The sequence below is a fragment of the Mytilus californianus genome, unplaced genomic scaffold (genome assembly GCF_021869535.1).
Source record: "Mytilus californianus isolate M0D057914Y unplaced genomic scaffold, xbMytCali1.0.p SCAF_10, whole genome shotgun sequence".
NCBI classification, from domain to species: domain Eukaryota; kingdom Metazoa; phylum Mollusca; class Bivalvia; order Mytilida; family Mytilidae; genus Mytilus; species Mytilus californianus.
Window position 1 is genome coordinate 36,132,493 of NW_026262582.1, and position 17,608 is coordinate 36,150,100.

The 17,608-nt window shown below is 33.3% G+C and overlaps 1 protein-coding gene across 1 annotated transcript in view; it reads left to right on the forward strand.

The window, feature by feature from the left end:
• The window catches only part of LOC127718035 (low-density lipoprotein receptor-related protein 2-like), a 178,434-nt gene that overhangs the window by 65,612 nt on the left and 95,214 nt on the right, over nt 1-17,608 (forward strand). The window contains exons 25-35 of the mRNA XM_052223930.1: nt 13-132; nt 425-550; nt 5,217-5,425; nt 6,079-6,263; nt 7,067-7,295; nt 7,822-7,999; nt 8,909-9,034; nt 9,752-9,924; nt 11,332-11,585; nt 14,132-14,306; nt 17,019-17,241. Of these exons, the coding sequence (XP_052079890.1) occupies nt 13-132; nt 425-550; nt 5,217-5,425; nt 6,079-6,263; nt 7,067-7,295; nt 7,822-7,999; nt 8,909-9,034; nt 9,752-9,924; nt 11,332-11,585; nt 14,132-14,306; nt 17,019-17,241 (1,998 nt within the window). The remainder of the gene's footprint in view (nt 1-12; nt 133-424; nt 551-5,216; nt 5,426-6,078; nt 6,264-7,066; nt 7,296-7,821; nt 8,000-8,908; nt 9,035-9,751; nt 9,925-11,331; nt 11,586-14,131; nt 14,307-17,018; nt 17,242-17,608) is intronic.

A 17,608-nucleotide genomic window follows, 5' to 3' on the forward strand; every position in this document is an offset into this window, starting at 1 on the left:
ATTTCTTTGCAGATAATGATGAGTGCTTAGTAAACTTAGGTGGTTGTCAATTTGAATGCATTCAAACTCCTAGGGGAGCAGAGTGCATCTGTCCTAAAGGGCTGCAATTAAATGGAACTAAAGAGTGCATTGGTATGTATATTTGACATAAAGTAACACCTCTTAACCTTCTGAATTGTTTTTCTTCAAATAACATGAAAAATGAAAAAAAAAAAAAAACAAAGATATTTAAAACTTTCAGAGCATTTGCAAATAGTTTTAAATCAAAAATCTTAGGAGTTTTGGTTTAAAAATTACTATTTTCAGTATTCATGTATATTAAGCTATTTAGTATTTTATGACATAATCAAAATGTTTAAGAACAGGAATCTACAGTATTGTGTTAGCTCAGATATTCGATTATAAAAAATGTAAATATTTGTAGATACCAATGAATGTGATCCTCCAGGACTGTGTAGTCAGCATTGTATCAACACTAAAGGGTCATACAAATGTAGATGTGAGGAAGGATATGAGTTAGTCAAAGGAAAGCAGTGTTTAGCTATTAGAAGTAAGTAGCAATATGAGATTGTCAAAGGAAAACAGTGTTTAGCTATCAGAAGTAAGTAGCGATATGAGATTGTCAAAGGAAAGCAGTGTTTAGCTATCAGAAGTAAGTAGCGATATGAGTTTGTCAAAGGAAGCAGTGTTTAGCTATCAGAAGTAATTAGGGATATGAGTTAGTCAGAGGAAAGCAGTGTTTAGCTATCAGAAGTAAGTAGCGATATGAGATTGTCAAAGGAAAGCAGTGTTTAGCTATCAGAAGTAATTAGGGATGTGAGTTAGTCAAAAGAAAGCAGTGTTTAGCTATTAAAAGTAAGTAGATATGAGTTTGTCAAAGGAATGCAGTGTTTAGCTATCAGAAGTAAGTAGGGATATGAGTTTGCAAAGGAAAGCAGTGTTTAGCTTTCAGAAGTAAGTAAGGGATATGAGTTAGTCAAAAGAAAGCAGTGTTTAGCTATCAGAAGTAAGTAGCGATTTGAGTTTGTCAAAGGAAAGCAGTGTTTAGCTATCAGAAGTAAGTAGGGATATGAGATTGTCAAAGGAAAGCAGTGTTTAGCTATCAGAAGTAAGTAAGGGATATGAGTTTGTCAAAGGAAGGCAGTGTTTAGCTATCAGAAGTAAGTAGGGATATGAGATTGTCAAAGGAAAGCAGTGTTTAGCTATCAGAAGTAAGTAAGGGATATGAGTTAGTCAAAGGAAGCAGTGTTTAGCTATTAGAAGTAAGAAGGGATATGAGTTTGTCAAAGGAAAGCAGTGTTTAGCTATCAGAAGTAAGTAGGGATATGAGTTTGTCAAATGAAAGCAGTGTTTAGCTATCAGAAGTAAGTAGGGATTTGAGATTGTCAAAGGAAAGCAGTGGTTAGCTATCAGAAGTAAGAAGGGATATGAGATTGTTAAAGGAAAGCAGTGGTTAGCTCTCAGAAGTAATTAGGGATATGAGTTAGTCAAAGCTTAAGGAAGGCAGTGTTTAGCTATCAGAAGTAAGTAGGGATATGAGATTGTCAAAGGAAAGCAGTGGTTAGCTATCAGAAGTAATTAGCGATATGAAATTGTCAAAGGAAAGCAGTGTTTAGCTATCAGAAGTAAGTAGCGATATGAGTTTGTCAAAGGAAAGCAGTGTTTAGCTATCAGAAGTAATTAGGGATATGAGTTAGTCAGAGAAAGCAGTGTTTAGCTATCAGAAGTAAGTAGCGATATGAGATTGTCAAAGGAAAGCAGTGGTTAGCTTTCAGAAGTAAGTAGGGATATGAGATTGTCAAAGGAAAGCAGTGTTAAGCTATTAGAAGTAAGTAGCGATATGAGATTGTCAAAGGAAAGCAGTGGTTAGCTTTCAGAAGTAAGTAGCAATATGAGATTGTCAAAGGAAAGCAGTGGTTAGCTTTCAGAAGTAAGTAGGGATATGAGATTGTCAAAGGAAAGCAGTGTTTATCTATCAAAAGTAAGTAGCGATATGAGATTGTCAAAGGAAAGCAGTGTTTAGCTATCAGAAGTAATTAGGGATATGAGTTAGTCAAAAGAAAGCAGTGTTTAGCTATCAGAAGTAAGTAGCGATATGAGTTTGTCAAAGGAAAGCAGTGTTTAGCTATCAGAAGTAATTAGGGATATGAGTTAGTCAAAGGAAAGCAGTGTTTAGCTATTAGAAGTAAGTAGCGATGTGATATTGTCAAAGGAAAGCAGTGGTTAGCTTTCAGAAGTAAGTAGCGATATGAGATTGTCAAAGGAAAGCAGTGGTTAGCTTTCAGAAGTAAGTAGCGATATGAGATTGTCAAAGGAAAGCAGTGTTTAGCTATCAGAAGTAATTAGGGATATGAGTTAGTCAAAAGAAAGCAGTGTTTAGCTATCAGAAGTAAGTAGCAATATGAGTTTGGCAAAGGAAAGCAGTGTTTAGCTATCAGAAGTAATTAGGGATATGAGTTACTCAAAGGAAAGCAGTGTTTAGCTATTAGAAGTAAGTAGCGATATGAGATTGTCAAAGGAAAGCAGTGGTTAGCTTTCAGAAGTAAGTAGCGGTATGAGATTGTCAAAGGAAAGCAGTGGTTAGCTTTCAGAAGTAAGTAGGGATATGAGATTGTCAAAGGAAAGCAGTGTTTAGCTATCAGAAGTAAGTAGCGATATGAGATTGTCAAAGGAAAGCAGTGTTTAGCTATCAGAAGTAAGTAGCGATATGAGATTGTCAAAGGAAAACAGTGTTTAGCTATCAGAAGTAAGTAGCGATATGAGATTGTCAAAGGAAAGCAGTGTTTAGCTATCAGAAGTAATAAGGGATATGATTTAGTCAAAAGAAAGCAGTGTTTAGCTATTAAAAGTAAGTAGCGATATGAGTTTGTCAAAGGAATGCAGTGTTTAGCTATCAGAAGTAAGTAGGGATATGAGTTTGCAAAGGAAAGCAGTGTTTAACTTTCAGAAGTAAGTAAGGGATATGAGTTAGTCAAAGGAAAGCAGTGTTTAGCTATCAGAAGTAAGTAGCGATTTGAGTTTGTCAAAGGAAAGCAGTGTTTAGCTATCAGAAGTAAGTAGGGATATGAGATTGTCAAAGGAAAGCAGTGTTTAGCTATCAGAAGTAAGTAAGGGATATGAGTTTGTCAAAGGAAGGCAGTGTTTAGCTATCAGAAGTAAGTAGGGATATGAGATTGTCAAAGGAAAGCAGTGTTTAGCTATCAGAAGTAAGTAAGGGATATGAGTTAGTCAAAGGAAGCAGTGTTTAGCTATTAGAAGTAAGAAGGGATATGAGTTTGTCAAAGGAAAGCAGTGTTTAGCTATCAGAAGTAAGTAGGGATATGAGTTTGTCAAAGGAAAGCAGTGTTTAGCTATCAGAATTAAGTAGGGATTTGAGATTGTCAAAGGAAAGCAGTGGTTAGCTTTCAGAAGTAAGAAGGGATATGAGATTGTCAAAGGAAAGCAGTGGTTAGCTCTCAGAAGTAATTAGGGATATGAGTTAGTCAAAGGAAAGCAGTGGTTAGCTATCAGAAGTAATTAGCGATATGAAATTGTCAAAGGAAAGCAGTGTTTAGCTATCAGAAGTAAGTCGCGATATGAGTTTGTCAAAGGAAAGCAGTGTTTAGCTATCAGAAGTAATTAGGGATATGAGTTAGTCAAAGCTTAAGGAAGGCAGTGTTTAGCTATCAGAAGTAATTAGCGATATGAGATTGTCAAAGGAAAGCAGTGGTTAGCTATCAGAAGTAAGTAGGGATATGAGATTGTCAAAGGAAAGCAGTGGTTAGCTATCAGAAGTAAGTAAGGGATATGAGTTAGTCAAAGGAAAGCAGTATTTAGCTATCAGAAGTAAGTAGGGATATGAGATTGTCAAAGGAAAGCAGTGTTTAGCTATTAGAAGTAAGTAAGGGATATGAGTTTGTCAAAGGAAAGCATTGGTTAGCTATCAAAAGTAAGTCGATGTACTGTAAAGTCAGAAATTTTTGCAATGCTTTTGTTATTGTGAAAACTATGACAGGAAAAGTTTGCAAAAATTAAAAGAAACATTTCAACATACATGACATATGCTTAAACTGCCTTGTTTATTATTAAACAATTACCATAATAATCCATGCACAAAATTTCTAAATTTACAATACTTAAAAAAAAAAAGTTTTACTCGCACTAAATCATCTTTAAAGTGAAATAGCAAAAATACTGAACTCCAAGGAAAATTCAAATTGGATAGTCCTTTATTAAATGGCTAAATATTTATTTGAGACGGAATATCGGTGAAAAGAAGGCGGCATTTAGAACTCAATGTAAGTACTGTAATGAAGTTTTAATGATAAAAAACAAAATGATAACAGTGTTAACGTTGGAATTAATCCTATATGTTAGTTTGAAAAAACATTTCAGACCAGATTTATGTACACAGTTGAAACACTGTTACAATAGCTTACTCTGTGCATGTTTGCTATGAGATCATCATCACCCTCCACTGTTGCTAGTTTTTTGCCTTTCTTTCTGCCTCTCCCCATGTCATTCCCCTGCTTCTCAGCTTGCACTCTATTGTGTGTGGCCACGTTTCCCTTGCTCCACCTTGCTTTCTTTCCCCATCTGGTATCCTACAGCTTTATTGATTTAAACTGTTATAATTACAAAAAAATTAACCAATTTTCTGGTAACTGATTAAATCAGGTGTTTAACATAGCTACTGAAATCAATATTGTTAACAGCTTAATACATGCAGTTTGGGTTGCCACATATGACATATTTTATAACAGCTCTTGAAAACAAATCTTATCAAAAACTTGCAAGATTATTGTGTAACATGTAAGTTTTTGGCTGTTATTTGAAACAGCGGCTTAAGAAAGGACAATATAGAGCCTAGCTGTTGGTCACAGCTATTCCAGGAAAAAATGTAGAGTTAAATGTTGGATGCAACACAATATTTATTTTTGTGGGTAAAAGGATAGTCATATACAATTCTGTTAAAAAATTTAAGCAAACATTCTAGGTGGTGTGATATGATTATGGATGGTTTGGTATTTAAAAAAGAGTTGTTTGAGCCCCCCTCCCCGTTTACCTACATTTTTTCCTCAAAAAGCTCTTGCAAGTTTTAAATACAGAGCCTAGTGGGAAAAGACAGAGATATTTCATAATTTATTGAAAGTTGGAGATTATTCTTAATAAGGGTTTGTTACAAAACATAGATCTGTAGATAGATTATTGTAAGCAGAATTTCAAATTGATTTCAGATGAGACCAAACCATATTTGGTTGTTACTAGTCAGAATGAGTTAGTTAAAGGTGATCCTTCCTTACAACATTACATTGCCATGCCAATGCCAGGGGTCAGGTCAATGACAGGATTAGACGTCCACATCGCTGACAACCAAGTTTATTTCTCTGATTCTTCACAGAAGAAAATTTACAGAGTACAAACAGATGGCTCAAATCTTACAGAGGTAATTCTTTTACTTGAAAATAACAGGTATTTGATGAATAGATATAGGACATTTAACCTCAAAAATTAGCTTTTTGACATCTATAATTAGAATATCTTGCAACGTTTTTATAATGGGAAAAATATGACAGTATCTGATTGGCAATAATAAAAACTTGCATTCAAATTGCTTTAATTTATTTTTCTTAAGTTTAAGGTTTATCTTCTATTCTGTTGTTATTTCCAATTTATTTTGTAGAAGACCTGGCTATGGAATTGGTTGATTGAAATCTTTATTTAAAGAATTAGCATATATGTTCTGTCCTTTAGGCATTTACTGTAGGAATTAATGTTTTAGGGCAATTCCATTAAAATGTATGTGGGAGGGTAGGAAGGGAGTTTCAAAATATCCCTACAACCAAGAACCATTTTTTAGATAATTTTGCATAATGGTAATAGATGCATACTGAAAAAAGACCCATGACCCACATTCAATAATCAAACTTCCCTTCCTACCCTCCCACATACATTTTATTGGAATAGCCCTTAGCAGACCTGGGTGTAAACTGTATTGATTTAATTCTTTTTTATATGAAGTTTTTTGTATATTTTCTATTCTGAAGGAATGGTAAAAATCTGTATTTAAAGTTTGAACTTATTTTTTCTGTCCTTTAGGTGTTTCCTGTAGGAATTAATGTTATAGAAGATCTTGCTGTTGACTGGATCGGGGGTAATCTGTACTGGAATGATTATGTCTTAGAGACCATAGAAGTAGCAAGACTTGATGGAAGTTATAAAACCATACTGTTTAGTGAGAATATTACCAACCCCAGAGGAATAGGAGTGGATCCTAGACAAGGGTAAGGGCTATTCCATTAAAATGTATGTGGGAGGGTAGGAAGGAAATTTTAATGATTGAATGTGGGTCATGGGTCTTTTTTCAGTATGCATCTATTACCATTATGCAAAATTATCCAAAAAATGGTTCTTGGTTGTAGGGATAATTTGAAAGTCCCTTCCTACCCTCCCACATACATTTTAACGGAATAGCCCTAAACTATTTAGATTGACAGATAGTTTCAAAGAGCTCTATATAATGATGCCTTTAGATGTCTTAAATATCTGAATTGTGTAATATTACAAAATAGATTCAAAGTTATTTATCGGATGACATAAATTGAAGGGCAACACAATACCAAAAGGTGCATCATCTTGAGGTCAACTTATGACCTTCTACAATAGACATGACAGTCTACTTGGTCTATAGAATAACATGTCAAGCTCTAGATACCAGTTTTAGAACCAAAGACAATTTCTTTCATAAAAAAATCCACTACATTTATTTCTGGTGGTGACTCCTGATTTTACTTTTATTTGAAGTGTTGCTTTTGTTTTGAACAGGTGGCTGTTCACTTTTAATGATATTTTGCAGCACTTTCTACTCGTCAGGCAATACCCCTCCTCCAGATTTTTTAGAAACATCTGTTTTTTTATGATGTTAACATATATTAATATATTATTATAATATGTGATTTCAAATTGATGTATAAAAAATATTGGTCTGCAGGCAATTTTGGAAATGCTGCCAAAGTACATAACAAATTTTTAATGCTTGGATTAAATAGAAAAATTCTAATTATTGAGACCACTTTTTTATTTGCAGAGCTCGCTTCTTATTTTGGACAGATTGGGGACAGAATCCTCGTATTGAGAGAGCAGGAATGGATGGCTCTGGCCGAATGATTATTGTATCAAAGAAGCTTTATTGGCCAAACGGTCTATCTATAGATTATCCAAACAGACGTCTATACTTTGCTGATGCTAGACTTGATTTTATCGAGTACTGTAACTACGATGGTTCTGGACGGACACAAGTGTTTGCTAATGACCATGCAAGTATTTCGATATTTGTCTCGTCTTAACAAAGTCACAGAGGCAATATTTGATCAGATGTTTGCCCTGTCTGCATTTGTACCATCAATTCACTAAGTTATAAATAAAATTTAGCTCAGATTTTGATTCCATTGAAAACATTAGTTAGGTTAGATTTAAAGGGCCTTTGGTTACTGGATATCTGCTAATTTACATCTTTGAATTTGTTTTTAGGGTGAAAATTGCATGAAATGGCATTAAAACCCTTATGGTACTGACTTGAAAATCTTATCTTCGAAAGTTTATCACTTCCTGATGGTTCTAACAAAATAGTGCAGTGAAGTGATCTATATTTAGATCATATCCAGTCAATGCCATGCAGTTTATTAATGATGTGTTATACTTAGACATTCAAGTTACAATATGATGTGAATTTGAATTACTATAATTGTCAAGAACATTTGAATACTTTTTTTTATTAAAACTTAATTTTAGTACAGTAGAATATTAGTTTTTATGTAATTTGTTTGTTTTATATTATTCCAGTTTCTACGTCATCCTCATGGTCTAGTGGTATTTGAGGACACTGTATTTTGGACAGACCGAGTAGCAGGACAGGTTTCCCAGTGTAACAAATTTAATTGTTCGTCAAGGGAAGTAACTGTGAGCAGAGTAACCAGACCACTTGGTGTTGCTATTTTCCATCCTGTTAGACAACCACAGGGTAAGGATTCATTCATTTATTAATTTTTAGGCAAATTTTATATAGGATTATGCCCCTTTACTGTGTGAAATTCTGCTTTTAACATTGAAAAGTTTTATCATAAGGCCACCCTTAAAAAATTCTTTGTTTGATGTTGCCTACCCGTGCCTTGTAGTGTTGGGTAGGTAGGTAGGGATTTATTTTTTTTTGACAAAAACATGTTTCAGACAAGAAAAGATGCAAGAGCAGGAAAAAGTCTCCCTAAATAAATTTTAAAACAATTTGTGTCATAAATTTTTTTGGGTAAGCTGCTTTTTAGGTGGGTATAGGTAGGTAAATTCAAACAATTTAATTTTATTTTTGGCCTAAGCTTCAGGTGAGGATATCTGTCATCATTCACTAAGTTAACATTCATTATTTGCATTGTATACCAGAAAATTGCTTCATTCTCATTTTACATGTACATGAAAGCTCAAACCAACTATAACTGCATTAATTTATTATTTTCACAAACTTGTCTGCCAACAAAGATTTGCAACAATAAATGTATGCATTAAATTCAAAATTGATATTTAAGGTTGCATATGGAAATGTTGAAAATGTGGAATAAAAATATCTTTAATGTAAAGAAAAACTACAGTAATTTTGCTAAATCAGTACACATTGATAATATGAAGCACAAACAAATACTGGTTTTAATCATTATACAAAATAATACTGATTGATTTGGAGACTTCTGAATATTGATACTACAATGTGTTTAGTTTAAACCCCTCCCGAAAATGAAAAATATTAGAAAAAAGATAGAAGTGCTTAGTTTTTCTAAGAAAAGAATTACAGAGTTTGTAGGTCTTTTTTTTTATTTTGCTTTTTGGTCAGCATCTAAAAGTATTAAGTATAACTGTTAAATGCAATATTTTTCTATTATAGAGGAAAGTCCATGTGAAAAGAACCAATGCAGTCATCTATGTTTGTTATCCCCAACAAAGAACTACACATGTGCTTGCCCTGGTGGTATGGTACTGGACAAAGACAATCATCAGTGTATTTCTAATGGTTGGTATGATTATCTCTCTTCTTCTAACTTCTCTACACTCCCCCTTAAGTCGACATAAATTTAAATATATTTCCTAAAGAATGCTGTGTATATTTTCTTATATGTAGGTATAGGTATATGGTATATGCTTTAAAAAAAATTCTATGGTACCCAAGAAAATACATAACCCTCAGTACTGTGGATTCATAACTTTTTGTTGGATGCCAATTTTCGTGGATTTCGTTGGTACAGGTGAACCACGAAATTAAATGTTCAACGAATAACAAATTTTCTATAGGATTGTAAGCAGACTTCGGCAAAACCGCGAAATTGAATATCCACGAACATGAAAGTTTTGATTAATCCACGATAATTGGTACTCATGAAAATAAATGAATCCATAGAAGTTAAAACTGCATTTGATGATGAAATTTTTCAAAATTTTTAAATGTACTGAATGTTGTTTTTTTTTTCATTTCTGCCAAATAACCCAACTGTCATTTAGAATTCAATATAGCTTTAAATACAGTCAATAGACGACATTGTTATTGACTGGCAACCATTGAATCAACTATTCTAACAATATAAATGACAATAACGGGACAAAATGTCCTTAAACTGGATATTTGACCAATGGCATTTGATTATATTTTCATATCAATATACAAACAATGAAATTACTAATTATCCTTTTAGCAATAGCAAATTGCATTTTAATCAAATATACTGTATTTCAGAAAATGAAGAATACCTTCTGTATTTATCTGCTGCTGGCTTGGTTGGAATGTCTCTGGACAACCAATCACAACATACATTGTTACCAGTAACCAGCCAATCAGGTGTTATAGATTTTGACTTCGATAGCAAATCAAAAGAGATATTGTTGGTTAAAAAGGGTTTAATGGGAAATGTAAGTTCATTGTGTAGTGTTTATGGTATTAAGATTTTTGAAGTTTGAAACTAGTTGTCAGTTGTATTTCTTCTTAAGCTGATTTATCAGTACATTGTTAAATGTCATACCCCCACACTAGGAATGAGGACAATATTCCAATCACGTTGTCTGTACGTCTGTTTGTCCAACAAATAATTTTCTCACTTTTGTCAAAATTTACCTTAACAGAATGACTTCGTGTTGAGTCAGAAGCTTGACAGTGATGAGTTGTTACACATAAGCACTTTTGAGATCTGTCAAGTACTTACCTTCTGTTTGATTATTTTGAATTTTCTATATGTTGAAGTTCAAATTTTTTCATCACTCATTTCTTAAACACTACTGAACAGAATGATTTTACATATTTGATCAACAGCTCAACAGTGATGAATTGTAACGTGTGAGTTTTTATGCCCTGGCCATACGAGACATCTTTCTGTCCATCTGTCTGTCGGTCCGTCCCATTTTCATTGCAAAGCTTGAGCAGGGACATTCATGTCCTCCAACACATTCTTTTATTTGAATCTGTCGGACACCAACTTCCTTTATATGATACTTTGAATTACGATTTGGATATACATAGCTCAATAATGCTTGCATTCTTGATTCCTCAGTCCTGAATAGAACTTGATATATATTTCTGCTAAACCTCAAATCATCTATTATAAAAAAGCACATTATCATAAAAAGTAACTAGGATATATTTTAAAACAAAAGGAACTTGGGTTTGTATTGATTGAATGTAGGAAATAATATATCTTTATATATCATATATATTTACAATACTGTAAATTCAGAAATTATTGCAGGCATTTATTATTGCGATTTTTCAAGAATGGACAAAAATGCAAGTTTTATTATTGCGATTTCTAAAAAAAGTGCATACAGGTCTATATTTCAGTATCAGAATGCGAGTTCTTATTATTGCGATACTCAACCAGTTGCATTATTCGCATTAATAAAAACCTCGCAATAATTTCTGAATTTACAAATGTAGTCAATTATCTTATATTTGTTTTATTCATCAAAACCCTTAACACCCTAGTCAGGTGGGGATGTAAAAGGATTGTAAAAGCCTGACAACTGAAAAAAAAGGAAATACTATATCTAATAAGTTTATTGCAATATAATGTCAACATATAAAAAGAAAGTTTATCATACACTGTGGATTCATTTATCATAGCGAGTATCAATTTTTGTGGATTGCGGAAAAAATTGCGTTTTAATGGACTAGATTTTAGGGTTGTTACAAATTCTCCACACAAGTTAATAGGTAATTTGTATGTTTATAAACAATAAAATTTATGGTAAACATTTACCTATGAAATGGCCACAAAATGGTGTGTACGAAAAGAAAGAAGAAAAATATACTTTTATTTCTTTCAGTCAAGTTTGGTATCAGTATCAGTCTACAAAGGAAACCAGTCTGACTACCTGCCAACTGTTTTCTCTGGTGCCCCTCATGCTATAGCAGTAGACTGGATTACTAGGAATCTCTTCTGGTCTGACTTAGAGTCGGGTACCATAGAAGTTATGAGTATGGATACAGATAAACACTACAGAAAAATTCTGATGAGCAACAGGGGAAGACTCACAGATTGTGCCAAACCAGTTGCTTTAATAGTAGATCCTGAAAATGGGTAAGGTTAAAAAATACTGCCAATGGATTAATATTTGCAAGCAATTTAGTTTTACGTAAAATAATACAAATATAAATTGTTGCAATTATATACAAATTGTTGCCTCTAAGATATAAAATAATACTGCAAAGTAAGCTGGAAATGGCTATTAAAGCAAAATAAAGTATCCCCTAAATAATGTTTGATAATCTGATTTATATCGACAAATGTTCTTTGGATGTTTTGATAGGTCCAAATGTTAACAAATGGTTTTTGGATGTTCTGATTGGTCCAATTGTTGAGAAATGGTTTTTTAGAAGTTCTGATTGGTCCAAATGTAGACAAAAAGTTTTTGGATGTTTTGATTGGTTTGGACCAATCAAAACATCCAAAAACTTTTTGTCAAAATACTTTTTTAGCTCACCTTTCCAAACATCATCTCCTCTGAAACTACTGAACCAATTCCATCCAATTTGTTTAATTTTATTTTCTGTTTCATCAAAAAACATAGCCGACATGGCTTAAAATAGAACATAGGGGTTAAATGCAGTTTTTAGCTTATATCCCAAAAACTAAAGCATTTAGAGCAAATCTGACTGGGGTAAAAAAATTCATTAAGTCAAATTCTATCAGCCCTGAAATATTCAGATGAATCGATCAACCCATTGTTGGGTTGCTGCCACTAAATTGGTAATTTTAAGGAAATTTTGCAGTTTTTGGTTATTATCTTGAATATTATTATAGATAAAGATAAACTGTAAACAGCAAAATGTTCAGCAAAGTAAGATCTACAAATAAGTTTTTATGACCAAAATTTTCAACTGACCCCTTAAGGAGTTATTGCCCTTTAAGGACAATTTTACACAATTTGTTTATCATGTTTTCTAACTTTAAGAAAATCTTCTCTGAAACTACTGAACCAAATTAAACCAAACTTAAGCTGAATGATTCTGAGGTTATATAGAATAAAGTTTGTGTTTTATTTTCTGTTTCCTCAGAAAACATGGCAGCCATGGCTAAAAAAATGGAACATAGGGTAAAATGCAGTTTTTGGCTTATATCTCAAAAACCAAAGCATTTAGAGCAAATCAGACAAGAAGTTAAAGTATTCATTCAGGGGGAGGGTTGAGATCTCAAAAAACATGTTTAACCCCGCCGCATTTTTGCGCCTGTCCCAAGTCAGAAGCCTCTGGCCTTTGTTAGTCTTGTATCATTTTTAATTTTAGTTTCCTGTGTATAATTGGAGTTTAGTATGACGTCCATTATCACTGAACTAGTATACATATTTGTTTAGGGGCCAGCTGAAGGAAGCCTCTGGGTGCGGGAGTTTCTCTCTGCATTGAAGACCTATTGGTGGCCTTCAGCTGTTGTCTGCTCTATGGTCGGGTTGTTGTCTCTTTGACACATTCCCCATTTCCATTCTCAATTTTATTAGGTCAAGGTCTACCTGCCCTGAAATTATCAGCCAAATTGGGTATCTGATTTTTAGGTTATCTCCCCTGAATTGATGATTTTAAGGAAATTTTGCAGTTTTGGGTTATCTTAAATATTATTATAGATAAAAATAAACTGTAAACAGCAGAAATGTTCAGCAAAGTAAGATCTACAAATAAGTTTTATATGACCAAAATTGTCAATTGACCCCTTTAGGAAGTTGTAATAAACGAATAAAACTCTATACTTTGCGTTGTGTTACTTTTATGATCAAAATCTATATTGAAGGCCCCATACAAAGGTACAAATTTAAGTCTTAAACATAAGACATAAATAAGAGAAACATAACGTTGACATTTGCAGTATATTCTCAACATATTGGGGGGGGGGGGGGGGGGGGGGCTGCAAAAGTATATCTTTACTGATAGGATTAGATTTTTACTGGAATTTTATAGAAGATACCGTTATAAGAGGAAAAGGTCCGACAGCAGTTAAGTCTAAACTTGGTTACCTGTTGTCTGGTCCGACATCACCAGATTTGAATCGTAAATCGGGAGCCGTAGGAATGTTCAACATTTTGACAAATCACAAACTGGAAGAGTTTAATTTAGAAGCCCTTTAAAGACAATTTATCACAATTTGTTCATCTAGTTTGCTTACTTTAAAAAATCTTCTCCTTTGAAACTGCTGAATCAATTTCAGCCAAACTTTGGCTGAATGAGTTTCAGAGTATCTAGTATATATTTTGTATTTTATTTCCTTGTATATCAAGAAACATAGCCACTATGGCTAAAATGGAACATAGGGGTAAAATGCATTTTTTGCTTTTGAAGAAAATATGACAGATACAAAGAACATTTAAATGGCATTTTTAAGCCACTCATTAATTTATATTGAAGAGCAAAAAAAAACATTGATGAAAGATTTAAGCAAAAAATTACAGGTGAGCAATTCAGGCTCTTGCGAGCCTATTGTTTCATTTTCTGATTGGTCTAAGATCGGAAATGTTATTTTAAGGACAGAGTTTGAATTTTGAATTAGTTCTAATACATCACTTGTAAACAAATAGTTCAGTCAACATAATGAATGTGGTCAATCAAAAATTATTACACAATCCTGTGACATTTTTACAGGAAAATATATTGGGCAGATAAGGGAAGTAAATCTGTTGAGCCAAAGATAGCAGTGATGAACATGGATGGTTCGATTCCTCGTACAATCCATTCAAAACGCACAGAAGTCCCTGAAGGATTGGCTTTAAACAAAGAAAACAAAGATTTGTTCTGGTCTGACTCTGGCAAAGGATGGGTAAGATACATAATAGACCACTTTCAAGTCTATTGCATTTCCATCAAAAACAATGGTTTTAGTGAACATCATTCCTGCGTTTATGGGCATGGTCACTTCTTTCCCATGTTGAGCGAGCGGTTGAAAAAATATGATTCTATATTGTACAAAATATTCAGCAAATTAAATTTTAATAACTGATAATCAGCACTGCTGTCATTAGGGAATTGTGATTAAGTACCTAAATTATTTCAAGTTTATCCTGCATAATGACGATCACAAAGACGCTTGATGAACTTTAATAGTGCAAGTATACTGTCGATCCCCTCTATCAGGTGTTGTCATAAAGGTGCTCATAATTGACGAACTTTTCAGGTGAAGGACATAACTGGAAAGTGGTCTATTATGATGTACCATAAAAGGAGATGATAAGATAAGGCCAAATTTTCTGCCCCTTGAATTTAAAGATCCTTGTTTCATATGTTAAGCCCAAACATGAAAATGCATAAAGATGTTTTTGTAATAAATATAAGAAAACCATAAAAATAAGACGATGTAGTATCAGGTGCTCAAATTTGTTTTAAACAATGAAATGTCCAGGACCATTTGGTGAATTTTCCAGTGAAAGGTCCTCATTAAGAATGTTAACAGTCCTCGAAAGGCCTTTATTAAGAATCTTGATAGTCCTAGAAAGGTTCTCTTTAAGAATTAATGTTAACACTCCTAGAAAGGTCCTCATTAAGAATGTTAACACTCCTAGAAAGGTCCACTTTAAGAATGTTAACACTCCTAGAAAGGTCCTCATTAAGAATGTTAACAGTCCTAGAAAGGTCCTCTTTAAGATTGTTAACAGTCCTAGAAAGGTCCTCATTAAGAATTACAGTCCTAGAAAGGTCCTCTTTAAGAATTTTACAGTTCTAGAAAGGTCCTCTTTAAGAATGTTAACAGTCCTAGAAAGGTCCTCTTTAAGAATTACAGTCCTAGAAAGGTCCTCTTTAAGAATTTTACAGTTCTAGAAAGGTCCTCTTTAAGATTGTTAACAGTCCTAGAAAGGTCCTCATTAAGAATTACAGTCCTAGAAAGGTCCTCTTTAAGAATTTTACAGTTCTAGAAAGGTCCTCTTTAAGAATGTTAACAGTCCTAGAAAGGTCCTCATTAAGAATTACAGTCCTAGAAAGGTCCTCTTTAAGAATGTTAATAGTCCTACTGGTATAAAGCATCAGTGTAAACAATCTATAGTTTATAACTTTTGTAATTCAAAAATGAAGAAAATGACAGGTTCCAGGAACCCCTGGGTATGATTTCAAATGAGACAGTTATCCACCAGTGACCAAAGGAAAAGGATTTACACAACTACAGGTCACTGTAATAAGTTATAGAAGTCCCTGGGATGACGTGTGAAACATATTAAAAGAGGAAACCAATGACTAGATTCAAGATGAAAAGATGAACTTAAAAAACAAAAATGTCAAACGGCAACCAATGACAAGCTCTGGATTACAATTTTCTGACCGTGCAAGACCCTCATGGGTAGTCAAGGTTGTTAAAAACCCCCCTCCTGGACTACATGCTACTGATTTGAAATAGACACGTAAAGAATGAGGCTAGGTAAAACATGATTTTGAGCGCTCAACCTTCCCTATATAGTAAACTGGGACCATGTTGAAACAACAAAACAAAAGAACAAAATGTGAAAAACTGTGGGAAAAGAGCTGACTCATCATTTACTAAGCACAAAACACTTAACAAAAAGTAAAAGAAACACTTACAATTAATCTCAGATTACTCGTAAAGTCCAAAATTAAGCTAATAATTAAACTATGCTTTCACAGACTAAAATATCAATCATTACACCTCCAATTTATTTTATGTCAAAATGTCAGAACTATTCTGATAATCAAGGATACCTTGTCCAATGCCAAAATATAAGTATCAGCAAGATTAAGAACTATAAGCGTATTCAGCTTAGTGGTGTATTAACCATTTAACATAAAATAAACTGTCAACCAACAAACTAATTAAAGCTAATACTGTGGATTTATGAATTTTGATGGGTACCAATTTAAGTGGATATAAGAAAAATTGCTTTTTCGTGTTTGTTTGATTTTGTTGTTATTCAGAAGAATGTCTACATACAAGCCTATAGAAATTTGTACTTCTTTGAACATTTGAATTCGTGGTTCACCTGTACCTATGAAATCCACAGAAAATTGTTATCCAACAAATAATAATGAATCCACAGTTACATTTAAGGTGGTACCCAACACCTTGACTAATATTAATTTGGCTCGTTTAATTTTCATAAAATTTTGACAAAATGTTTACTTTGACCCTTTGACAAAAATATAAAAATTTCAAAAAATTTGAACCAACCACTTTATCAGAAAAATTTCGTTGGTTATATAGCAGTTTGACAAACACTAATTTTGATCATTGAGAAGCTTAATATTTCCTTAACAATACAACGTAATTAAAACGTTTAGCTGATTTTTACAGAGTTATCTCCCTGTAGTGTTAGGTACCACCTTAAGCAGCATCAGAACAAAGAGACAATATCGTGGTTATCATCTCCAAATAACAATATCTCAAATTCACAAGATCAAAATATTAACATAGCAGGAGTACAACTTCATGTCCTGCAGAAATCTATGAAGTTTTGGTGGAATTCTGTAAAGTTGTTTTCAAGTAGTTGCATATCAACACTACAAAAAACAAAACTACTTTTTTTTGTAGATTATGAGATATACTAATTATGGCAGAAGGGGCAGAGTATTTATAAACAGACTTAGTAATCCACGTGGCCTTGTGATCAACAATCGAATGTTATATTACGTGGATGCTGATTACGAGAGTATTTTTGCTGTTGCTCTCTATGGTCCTCAGAAGAAAAAAACTCTAAAGGCAAATCTGGTTGGATTGAGTATATTGAAGGTGTTCTATAATAGGCATGAAAAAGGTAAATTTATCACTTTTTCATAAGGTTGGACAAGGTCCAAAACTGGCTTATAGTTGGGTATGTGATGTCAGTAAGACCGCCCATCCTGAATAATCATGAAATATTTATCACTGGACATTAAGTAACCATAAATCAATCAAACAGCAACACAACAACAAAATAAATTTAGAAAAAAACATCCAGGGGTCAACAAACAGTCTTAAAAGTTCGATAATTATCAATGCCATGTTTTCAGATTTTCATGACATTTTCTCTATTCTGCATTAGAAATTTACAATTTTCAAAATTAGGGCTTTCCCATTAAAATGTATGTTGGAGGGTAGGAAGGGACTTTCAAAATATCCCTACAACCAAGAACCATTTTTTA